Below are 12,284 nucleotides of genomic sequence, written 5' to 3'. Positions count from 1 at the left end.
CCCTCAAAACGGTACCAGAATCCAAAGCACACAAGCTACGGAGCTCAGTTCCGGCGCCTGCACGAAGCGTACGCCCACTACGCGTATATATGTCCCGTTCTGCACACGGCGCACAAGTTATCTCGCGCAGGGGCGAAGGTGTACGTGTATGAGTATGCTGCTATTTCGGAGTTATTTCACGCAGCGTCCCACGGGGACCAGGCGGGTGTTGTTGCGCATGACATGGAGATGCTGGGTGGGAAGAAGGGCCTGGTGGCTGTGGCGGATGAAATGACTTCTCGGTGGGGAGAGTTTATTGCTTCGCCGGACGGGGAGATGGGAGGGTGGCCGAGATTTCGGAGCCCGTTTGATGGTGGTGAGGGGGGCGAGTTGTTGGTGTTTGGGAAGGGGAATGATGAGGCTGCTTGGGGGAAGGATGGTGGTGTTGCTGTGCAGACGAGGGTTTTGACGGAGGAAGAAGTTGCGCAGTGTAGATTTTGGTGGGAGAGGATGGAGTTGAGTCAAGGGATGGGCGTGCGTGGACAATAAATACAGCCTGTGGTCCAATGTATTTGAACATATCCAAGTATACACTAACACAGCTCAATATGCCTCAGCACACGACGAGATATGCGATACCTTTCCCTGTTCAAATACTTCTGACCCCCCACTGTATACCGGGAGAGATTAGATTGAAGGGTTTGGGTATTAGATGGCAATATAAGCTGGCGATATAGTTGCAAAAGAAAAATGGAATGAGACACGGGCTACTAAATCTACTGTATCAATTGATGCAACTACCAATCCATACATACACCGACAACAGGATTGCCGTCTTGCTGCGAGCCAATCCCGCGGAAATTCAAAATCTCTTCCCTTCTCTATGCACAATACCTCCATCCCAGAGCAGGGCAAATGAGTGATATCCTCCACATTAAACTTCCCTGTGGCCGCCAAGGCACTGGTTCGCCCTTCCCCAGAAAACAAAAGAAGAATTTGTAACGATGGAAAAATGCCAGAGTCGCTGTTTCGATGGTGTATTATGTACATGTACATGCATTCGCCTGAGTGCCGAAACAGTGCTAGTAAAAAGTCGAAATGGCCCAACCCCCATACCGTGAAGACTTGGTTGTCCCTACATCCGCACTTCAATTTTGTGCGACTGTGTTGCCCATTCCGAGGTATGATATATAGCGCCTTCTGCGTGAGTTTTCGTGTCAAAGAATGCGACTCCATGGGTGATAATGTTGCGTTAGTTGAGTGCGACGTGGCTGGAAAATGTTCAATGCGCATGAAATGCCGGGCATGCAATATTCAAAAGCCTAAAAGCCTCCAATTCTGCTCAAATGCAAGTTTCTCTGATTTAGTCCTAGCTTCGCTGCTGAAGAGGACGCGGTTGGGGTTGAGGGAACTCTAAGATTGGGTATCGCTATGGACAAATGGATATGTACGACGCGGTCTCTGAATGCTATTCAGGGTCCGAAACGACGTCAAGTACCTCAGAAATTCTGGGCAATACCCGCGCTTTGCTGAGGGAAATGTGATGGATTCTCAATACGAGTGTTGCGTCGCGCCGGGTTATCCCTTATGACGGCCTGGCCGCCGAGCTCCTGAGCTCTCTGGTCGCCATACGGGTTCTGGCCGTATTGATCATAGTAAGCGCCGCCATTGGCGTACATGCCGCCGTCAGAGCCCTCAGATCGACCTGTGGCACTATAGGAGGACGATGCATTCGATGGGCCACGGCGAACGTCACCACCACGATTGTTTGCGGCCGATGGGCCCATGGCACCTAGGATTTCGCCATCAGGAGAGGACGATCCTTCCAGAGTTGGGTCGGTCTTGGTTTCCGAGAGATTGCCCCGAGTGTGTCCGCCCTCTGAGAAGGTACCGGCAGTCATGCCGCCAGACATTGTCGTAGACGCCTTGCGACCCATGGAACCAGCAGCAGTAGTCGATCCCCAGCCACGATATCCCGAGCCTCCCTCCTCACGCATTTCGTATGCATCCGAACCAAGTCCAACAGCCGGTATCGTAGGATCAGCGTTTGGATTGTAAGCGTAGTCCTCCACCTCCTTGCGGCGTTCCTCTTCAGATTCTTGTCGAGCCCGTCTTTTTCGCCACCAGAACAAACCAACAAGGGCCAGTATGGCAATAGCAGCAATGGGCACAACAACTCCAATGGCAACCTTGGCAGGCTGGCTCAGACCGCTGCCGTTTCCATCGCCACCAGGGTTAATAGGAGTAGCGGTCGTTGACGTTGATGACTTTGCCGAAGTGGTTGGTGTCGTGCCAGTTGGTATTGTCGTGGAGACGACGACCTCGGTGGTTGTAACTGAATTTGTAGGTGTAACAGTAACGACCGTGGTAGATGTTGTGGGCGGAGGAGCTGAGGTTGTTGGCGGAGTGGTAGAACTCGGTGTTGACGACGTCGAAGAAGGACTTGTCGATGTTGATGTGGTTGGCGGAGGTGAGGTTGACGAACTAGTTGTCGGGGGTGGCGGAGGTGGACTAGAGGATGTCGTCGGAGGCGGCGACGATGTAGATGACTGTGGACTAGATGTTGTGTTCGGCGGCGGCGATGACGGAGAACTTGTCTGCCCCGGAGAGCTGCCCTGTCCGCCCGTCTGGTTGCCTGAGCCGCGACTAGAGTCAGACATGTTGGAGGCACGAATATTCAATTCGTGGATCTGCCTGTGGTTTAGAGTGTTAGTATCGTGATTTCTCGTTAATTGCCGCCACTGCAATGCTCCGTTCGCCTTGGGGGTTCTCATTCGAGCCATGCTGATCGTTCCACAACCCAGCCAGCTACCTCACAAAGGCCAAACGGGGAGTTCCAGGACCAGATGTAGTAAACACTGTGGTGTCAGGGTAGGAGGAGTTTAAGAAGAGCGACATTGACGGAAAGCCGATTTGAGAACACAGCATTGTGGAATCAAAGTAACACCGCCGGTAAGGAGACGAACAAGGCGGTACATCGACGAACTTTGCGCAGTACTAGTGAAGGGCTGAGGTGCAAAACATACCTGTTGAACTACTATTTTGGGTTAACGGAGTCCCGCGGTGCACTTGGTTGAAGGCGATTAAGTTGCGAATTGAAAATCAGCGGCAGCCAAGAAAGGCTCCCAGGGCAGGCGGCAAGCCAGCGTGCTTGTCTCGTAACTCACAAAGCGGCCGCCAAAGTGGTCTTTTGTCGAAAAGAATGGATGGAGAGGAAGAGTCGAAGAAAGCACGGAGTAACAGAATAAGAGTGGACCGTAGAAGTGTTTGGTCGTGGCTGAACAATGGGAGGCGTGGGACGGCCAACTGGGCCGAACAAGAGGCCGCTTCAGACACGAATGGAGCAACTGGGCCGTTGGTTTGGGTGCTCTCGCATCGGTCGAGTGGCGTAGACAGGGGTTGTTCTGGAACTAGGACGTACAAGAAGATTGGTGACAAGCCCGTCTTGGATCCTATGGCCCATCTGTGGTCAAGCCAGGACTGCGTGAGATGGTGTGAGTGGGAACGATGAGAAGTTGGAAGCGGCAGCGCCAGTCCTGAGACGCACAAGCGCGTGAGAGCGAAGCAGCAAGGGTTGGCAGGGTTGCTGGGGTGTGAGGCTGCGTGCGTGCGTGCGAGGATGCATAGATGGTGGATGGTAGCCTCGAATTCCTCGTGCGTTCCGTCTGGCTTTGCCGTAATGCCTCACAAAAATGTCTCGCCCTCTTTCGTCATGAAGTGGTACTCAAGAGTAGCAGCAGGCCAAAACCGTCCAACAGCAGCCACCAATTGGCTACCGGGAGAGACACGTAGCAAACGAACAAAGTGCAATATGAGATGGGGGTCTCGATGGTTGGATGAATGCCGAAAGAAGAAGTTGATGATGAAAGATGCTGCAAAACCCTGTTCCCGATGCTGTACGGAGTACCACACTGACCAGACTGTATTGCGCAGTTGGGCGGGAGTATTAGTAGAGACTCGTGCAATGCTGCTCTGGTAATACGAGAAAATCTGACCGTAGTGGATCAAGTGGCCCAGATCAATTGAAACTCAAGATTCGTTGATCAGCATGCGACAGACAGAACAACCCGCGATCAATGGGTCGGAGGTCAAGGTCAAAGTCAAGGTCACAGGGCTCATCGCGATTGCATTTTCGGAGGAAAGTGCGATACGGGCGCCTTCCTTGGCTGGTCCGTTTCAATGCCGCCATCCAGTGCAGCTCTATACATTATCCATTGACGTCTCCCGAATCCAACCAGTCATTCAAAAGTTGTTGAGATCGCAAATCCCCAATTTTTGAGCCATCAATTGATCGCCTCAAACTCTTTGTCCCCAGTCATCCGCCACTATTCCCGCTGACAATCTGATCCTGTGCCATGGAAATGAGAGGATGGATGGCGCAGCACAGCATTGGTGATCCAAGTTTAGCATCTCGTCATGGGCACTGCCTTCGACGACGGCCTGAGTGGAGGAGGCGCCGATACGCCAAATGGCCAAATGGGGCGTTGGTGGAGGCGCATCCTTGATTTTTTTTGGTTCCAGCCGATGAGTATTACTGACAACACATGCCTTCGGACGGATGCCGTTTTGGGATGTTCGTTGTGGTTGACAACCAGCAAAAAACCACGGGAGGCGATCAATCGCTGGTGCGACATCCAATTCAGCGTCGGCGGAATGGATGTCCCATATTGCCCTGTGCAGGACTGCAATGTCTGCGATCACATACTCTACTCTCCCTATAGCCAGAATTTTCTCAATGAGTTATTAACCACACGCTAGAACCCTGTCCAACGATATGAGACTCCAGGTGGTCTGGATTCCAGCTTGTGCGGGCCTATCTCTGGCGACGCCTCGCTGTCCGCCGTTTCCAAGGGCAAATCAGTCGCTTACCCGTCGTCGTTTACAAAGCCGGAGAGAACTGGACTTTGACTCAATAATTTCTCCAACGGTGCGACTATTATTTGGAGTGTTGACTTTATTGAAGTGGCTGCCCTGTCCGTGCGTTGGGGAAATTAGCTTCCACAATGCCAAATCAATGCGTTACATGTTTGCGAAGCCACCCACGTCCAGACACCAACAAAATTACGCGAAATAGCAGAGAAACTCAGAAGCAAATTCACCACCGCTGAGGAATAAAATCAACTCAACTCTGCTTCCTACGTGCATCCATGACTCGGCTTGGGGCCACGCCGGCATAGTTCGTTGTATCTTGTATCGACAATCCACCAAACATCAATCAATGACATGTCCGTATCTCAAGCCCTGCTTCAAGGAACCAAACCACAATATATTATTATGCAGGAACAGGCACGCACGACCCAGCGCTATGCTGGACTATTTGAGTTGTGGATACATTGGCTCTTATTTGGACTACGAACCACCTGGAACTGACACTGCAGCATTCTACGTACCTGAAAATGTGCTCCGTACAGGCATGTGTCTGACTCTCATCTAATTTCTTTGTGGGGGAAATTTGCGATCCATCTGGCAGAAGCTCTGTGACATTGTGATTTCTACAAGTCTTTGATTAATGCTTGCTCTGTGCCACTGTGCCACCGTCTCATCTAGGCTGCAGCTGATCTTGATTGCCAGGCAGTTTCGACAGCGCGAACGGGACAACGTGCTGCATAACGAGAGAGTGTGTCACTCGTCGGCTTGTTTTCACGACGACCAACCCTCAGGAAGTGATAGCCCACGGTCCGCTTGTTAACCCTCGAGAATGTTTGTGTGAAGGTAAATTTTTCAAAGTTGAATTTCACTCGTATTCTCACGAGAGCAACGGAAACTCCAATGGCCAGTGCCGAATTCAGCTCACTTGATGCGAGCTTGGCCATGATATCCTACTATTCACAGCGTTCACAGCGTTCACAGCACAACCAGCAAACTAGAAATCCATTCGAGAGATATCTCACAGTAACTGGTCTTGGCTACTTAGTGAAGATTTTTGATGCAATACAATGCACCTGTCAGGTGTCATCTCTGAGCTTTAAGATTAGCTCTCGTTATCTGAAACATCACGACCAGTCATCAATCATGCACCAAGATCGAATCAAACACGAGCACATTACCTTCACGATTTAAATGCATCTTCCTGCCACCAACTGTCTCAGTCGAGAAGATGGACTTGTTCTCAAAATGACAATGCCACACAGCGTGCTGCCGGCCCCCCAAGTTTCCCCGATGAAGAAAATGCATTGAGACAGACGACAATTACGAGTAACATGCCACCGGAAGCAACAACTGTGGATATGCAATTGCTTCCGATCACGAATAATGTGTCCACCTAGAATACATTTCCGCGAGAAAAGGCCTGAGTCAAGGGTCACTTTGACAGTTTCCATCTCCCCGGAATAACTTACGTTGACAGCCGCATCACCACGAACTCTAATCAGGTAATTTTTGTCGTCCTTTTCGTACAAGCATCAAACGTAAGTAACTCAATTTCTTCGATCTACAAGCCTGAATCCAGAGCCAGTTGCGCCACATTGCGCAATTCATCTACATACAATCATCTACTCGGCCTGCCGTCTTCTCCAACTCAGTCCGCAATAGCCCGAAAGCAAGCCATCTCATGGACAAGAGCAGCCAAATACAACGGGTGTCAAAGTAGATGCCCGAGCAAGGTAAACACGAAATATGTCCCGGTTACAGTAAGAGTCAGGCATGTTGCTTCTCGGACTCCGGTTATCCCACACCTCAAGATCGAGGACCAGATAAAGAGGGTGGCGACTCGCATTCTAGTGGTGGTTGATTGTGCAGGGCTGCCCATAGCAGTTGGGTTTGACTGACTGACATGAGCTACAAGCTATTTTAACCTTGAGATACCATTTCTCAGACAAACCAGTTCCCCCAGTGTAGAAAATCTCAGCTATGTGTGCATGGCACATCTTCCCAAGTATTGTTATATGTCAGGTGTGTATGTGATCAGTTTACAGCAACACTTTCACGACAAGCTCAGCCCTACTCAAAATTAACCTCCCTGTCCGAGAGCTTCTCACATCACATAGTTATCCACAAGGTCATGGTGACAAAACATGGTCATATCAACAATTCTATTGTGCAAAATAGATGCAGCCATACATGCAATTAATTGTATGACAGCACCACTTGTCCAACTAGCATATGTACAAGTATTTGCCCAACATCAACTGAATGAAAACCCTTTGTTCGTTATATGGCTTTTGATTTGTGCCGTTGTTATGTCCTGGTCCTTCTATATGCAAAGCTCCATGAGCCAAACCCGGTAGCAGTAAGAGAATAAAATGAAAAACCAAAGGCTGCAAATTGACGAGTCCGATCATAACCCTAGTTACTCCGCGAAGATGAATTAAAAATCAATTGATGCTTACGCCCATTGCGCACTGGGCACTTGATGATACCAGTAAAAGCTGTTCACCAGGAGAGCTCCATGTCAGAATGCGGTTGCGTGGCATCATAGGAATACCAACACATTCAGATCAGTGGTCTGGCTTTTGTGAACCAGTAGCAAATTTGTGAGCAGGTCTTGAAAAGGTATCAAGGTCGCATGCCCCATTGAGGCTTCAGGGTATCTTCCAAAGCGGCTGTTGTAAAAACAGTGTCGCCTGGGAGTCGACTTATACGTCCAGCTCCACCACGGATAGCATGTAGCTGGGCTGCAGAGATACCACTTCTGTTGCTCCTGATGCTTCCAGCATCACTCGCTGTGTCCGAATCCTTGAACTTCTTTGGCGGGGCAAAGTCCAGACCAGTGAATGTTGAAGACTTCCGGAGCATATGAGGGCTCGGTAGAGCAGACAGTTCGTCAAAGGCAGTGACCAAGGGCGACGCGACCGGCACCTTAGGCTGGTACGCACGTCTTTCACCAAGAGGGCTTTGACTGCGGCCCGCGACCCGTTCCTCGAATGAGTCAGGAGGGGCAAAATCGGCGGCGTTGAAAATTGCAAAGTTGTCATCCTTGAGTTTTGAGGGGGTTGGCAGGGTGTGAAGAACAGTCGGAGGAGGTAGATTCTTCTTGGGGCGTCCTCGCATTTGGGCAGAGGCCGATGAACCAGGTCTCGGGCTAAACGCAGAGCCAGCACGAGGTCGTCTTGGCCCTCCGGGAAGACTCATGCCACCGATAGAACCATGAGGGCCACGGGCCGGGCCACGAGGACCACCGCGTAAACCTGGTCCTCCTGGACCGCCTCGGAAACGTCCAGCTGGCGGTGGTGTCATGGCACGACGAGTAACTGGCTGAGCATAGGGCATAACGAAGGCATTGGTGTCTGCATCGTAATAGGCGGCATCTCCAAGATACCCGGCATCGTAGTCTTCATAGTATTCTGTACCTGGCATTGGAGGAGCGGGTTCCCTGTCATCAAAGTATTCCTTGTAAAATGATCGAATACGGTTGGCTCTATACTCGGGGTCTTCAGATTCCATCACTTCATCAGGTGGGAGAGGACGGAATCCGACTGAAAGTCGTTTCATTTGCTGTTGGGGAACGCCGAGAGCATCATGAGAGTGCACCTGGGCATCAACAGGAACTTGGCCGTCATAGGGATCCCCTTCGTAGTACTGCGACGTGCGGATTTCGGGATGACCATACTCATCGTGGGACAAGGCTTGGCCAGGAGCAACATCAGCAGCATAAGGCATATCTGGCGATTGAATCTTGGGCAAATCCATATCAAGCCCAAGGCCAGGTTGATGTCCAGCAGGTTCATTCTGGAAGTCAAATCCGTGGGCTCCTGAATGAGCTGTTCCAATCGGGCCTTTGTCAGAAACGGCGGGAAGCTCTGCCAGCATTGGCTTGTCATGTTCAAAAGGCGGGCTTGGCAGTTCATAGTGCGAGTCTCTAGACAATGCCGGAGGTGGTGACTGAATCGTGGGCATCTCCAAACCACCCATCTTTTCATCGGGATAAGCTATGGTGCCAATTTCAGGAACAACTGGCTCAATAGGGCGGATGGGCTCCTTCATATCTCCAGGTAGGGGGAACTCATGCGTATGCTCCGGGGCAGTAGGCGTAGCGAAAGGATCCGATTTGGCGCCAGGAGATGGTGGTGCCTTGGGCATTGAATCGGAGCGAGATGGAGGCATTCTAGGAGTAGGGAAGGAGGGGCTGTGAACCATGGAGCCACGCTTGCTTCCGTTGGGGTTGAAAGACCTGATAGAGCCGGCATCGCTGTTGGCGTACTGGGCGACGGTACGATATGGGTCTTGGTCGCTTGGAAAGGTTCGGGCCAGGGAATGAACGGAATCGTGGGATTGGTGAATGTTTGGTGGCAATAGATACGGTGACGAGAGATTCATATCCATTGACAATTGGTTGCCTTTGTGGTTCATCTTCTCTCCCCCGATTCCAAACAAGCTCTTCCGCTTGCCACCTTTGGTAGGGGCATCACCCATGCCAAAATCAAGTCCTTTAGTAGGATCTTGGGCATCCTCTTGTCGTAGTTTGCGAACATTTCGGCGATGTAGAAAGATGAGGACAATAGTTGCAACGACAACGGGGATACTATAATTATAGAATTAGCAGTGAGTCCTGCGGAAGTGTGAAATAGATGGTTTCGACATACACAACACCAAGGATGATGGCAATGTTTGTAACATTGGTGTTAACTCCTTTTTCACAGGTGTTGTAATCTGAGCCCTCATGGCAGGATTCTTTGCGTCTAAAAACATTCCAAACTGCGCGAGGGACTGGGTTCTCGGGGGGAACCAAGTCTCGTCTTAAATTGATACGGGGCTGCATCATATACACATTGTCGTTTGAGGATCTCGGCTCAGAGTTGGTTGTGGCTCGCTGGAGAGCCGGAAGATTTGCCATGATGCTTGAAATGGGCCAATCCGTCCGTGCAATGGCCAAACCGGAGAAACTAAGGGGGAAAACAAACGGACGTCGTTGGGGATTCTTTAAGAGTCAAATGGACGAACTTCGAGAGCCATTAAGAAATCGTCGAAAATGTGTCGCTTTGGAATAACAAAGTTGGTGCCTCTACTTTAGCGTACAATCCGTCAGGTGCATCAGTGATGAATGGAGAACGGTCGAACGAGAAACGAGTCGGTAGGTTGGCGGTTCGGATCGGATCGAAGAATTAGCAGAAATTAGAGGGCCAAGGTAAACAGAAACCCAGGGCAAAACTGAAAAAGACAAGCCTTGCCAACGTTCTTTGACGCGTTCCTAGATGTCTAGGGGGGGTGAGTAATGAATGAGTGTTGTGACGCTACAATGGCGACAATAGAAAAGAATGACTAGTTGCAGTGAAAACAAAAAGACTAAATGAATGACTAGCCCGTTGGCAAGGCGGAATGACACGATGTCGTCGGTCGACAGGTGGAAAGGAAACTGACGATGAAGAGAAGGAGAGAAAGAAGAAGCAGCAGGCTTGGCTGTCGGACTGAGGACAGCAAGCGGAGGCAGACCAGACCAAACGGACCAGCATCGACTGGAAGCAGGCTGGAAGCAGGCTGGAAGCACCACAGAAGGCACAGCCGGGCATCGAGCGACTGGACTGGCCACTGATCCATTGACATGGAGGCGCCCAGTGGGCAAGCTCAGCACCAACAGGCATCTGGGACCACTGGAGCAAGCTCGACAGTCTGTTTTGGGGAAAGACTGAGGAGACGAGCAGGGGTTCTGGTATCTGGTGGCACTGGGTGGTGGTGAGTGGTGGGCAGGGGGGCGTGGCCAGGCACAGGGTTCAAGCAAAAGGGGGGGTGGAACATTGAGGTCCATGTCTGGTCCTTGGTCAGAAGAGAGCAAATAAGAATGCAGATGCAGATGATTTCGGTCTGGTCTCTGGTTCATTGTTGCCAGTCTCAATTCAGACGGCCGTTGGTTCCACGAGCAGTTGAGTTGAGTTTTCGCTGCTACTTTACCATTGATGCAGCCTGCCATTTCGCTTGGTTCCTTGCAGTTACCCTCACCAACTTGACTCCTACAAAGAAGCCAGGCCCCCCGTCCGCCTTGAAAACCGCGCAATGTTGCATCGGACAGGCAGACGTTGAAGAGTGCGGCATCCGCAGCAGTGAGGCATCCCACTTGCGGGAACTAAAAGCAGTCTGGTGTGCTTATTATAGGCAAAGGCTGCTGCATCATGGCTCGACTGAGCACAAAGACGGCCCAATAATTTGATGGAAGCTCATGAAGCCCAAGCTCAGGAAGCCCAAGCTCACGGGAGGCGTGGTGAAATATCCACAGTTCAGTCAACTCCACAATCTTTCCTCATCCATCACACTTGACAACACAACAAACTGCTTGGAAGGTCATTGTGACTAGGTCATTGTGGCTCTTCTTTCTGAGAATATATGATTTCTCCATGATTCTGCTTGAAGTTGGTTCTTGGGTAAACACACCGACAGGGTAGTGCTACAACGCGACAGAGTGTCCCGTCATCAACGTCTTTCCACGGGTCAAAATTACGATGATACACAATCTCAAAAGCGGTCTATCGCTATTCTTTACAACAATTTCTAGCTTACAGTACTCAAACACGGTATTGAATGCTATTTTCAGCCCGCTCTCATCTATCTTGCGCAGAAGTGTCTCAAACGTACAGCCACAGTATCGGCCCCCAATGCCGAAGAGGCATAATATACACACGATTTGCACATACAAACAAAACCTTAAGTGAGTAAAGACAACTTATCTGGATGTTTATCCGTGGAGTGGCGCAGAAATTGAATCGACTATGCATAATACCGTCAGTGGGCGCAATTGCTCAAACACCATGACATTGCGTGGTGATAAGAATACCAACAGATGACAGAAAATGGTTGTCTGAACATTCAGACCAAAAGCCTCAAAGAAACAATACTCATCAATAATTTGAAAAATGAGTTTCAGAAGTCAAGTGGCTCTGATGCTGAAGAATTTGCAGTTACCCATGGTCCATATAAGTCCCAGGTTTGAGCAGACTTCATCTGGCAATAGATAATGTGCCTGCTTTGTCTGGAATCATGACTTGATCTAGAAGGTGAGTGCCAATGCCATGCTAAACCATTTGTAGTGTCACATAACGAGAGTGACTTTACAGAGTCCATATTGTAGCTTTATAACCCTGAACTACATGGATAACTTGATGCTGGATCACTAAATTAACTTGCTAATCGATTGTCATAGAACATTTCTATATTCCGTCCTCCGATTTCCATCCTTCATCATGATTTCTATTGTAACGCCCAACGGATAATTCTCCATTTCGATTAGCATTCATCGCATTACTAGATCATAATTGGTCAGTTTTCTAAACCCTTTCCACACTACTCATGCAGACCACACATTCACAGCAAGACACAGCCTCAGCAAGGACGAGCAAACAATGAGTCGTGATAGGCGCTTCCACCAGGCGTACCTTGCA

At 50.1% G+C, this 12,284-nt stretch overlaps 2 protein-coding genes across 2 annotated transcripts; both read right to left on the bottom strand.

Moving 5' to 3' along the window:
* Positions 1–1,478: 1,478 nt before the first annotated feature.
* VFPPC_02077 (transmembrane alpha-helix domain-containing protein) lies at positions 1,479–2,639 on the bottom strand (the record flags this gene model as incomplete). Its single annotated transcript, XM_018281789.1, has 1 exon — positions 1,479–2,639. One exon carries the CDS (start codon positions 2,637–2,639, stop codon positions 1,479–1,481), a length of 1,161 nt encoding a protein of 386 aa, XP_018138859.1.
* Positions 2,640–7,473: 4,834 nt separating this feature from the next.
* Positions 7,474–9,751, bottom strand: VFPPC_02074 (hypothetical protein; the record flags this gene model as incomplete). Its single annotated transcript, XM_018281788.1, has 2 exons — positions 7,474–9,439; positions 9,501–9,751. The coding sequence occupies 2 exons, from the start codon at positions 9,749–9,751 to the stop codon at positions 7,474–7,476; spliced, it is 2,217 nt and encodes a 738-aa protein (XP_018138858.1).
* Positions 9,752–12,284: the final 2,533 nt, after the last annotated feature.

This window comes from Pochonia chlamydosporia, chromosome 1 (assembly GCF_001653235.2).
Source record: "Pochonia chlamydosporia 170 chromosome 1, whole genome shotgun sequence".
In the NCBI taxonomy this organism is placed as follows: Eukaryota; Fungi; Ascomycota; class Sordariomycetes; order Hypocreales; family Clavicipitaceae; genus Pochonia; species Pochonia chlamydosporia.
Note: the sequence above shows the minus strand (reverse complement) of the source record. Positions and strands in the feature narration are given on the sequence as shown.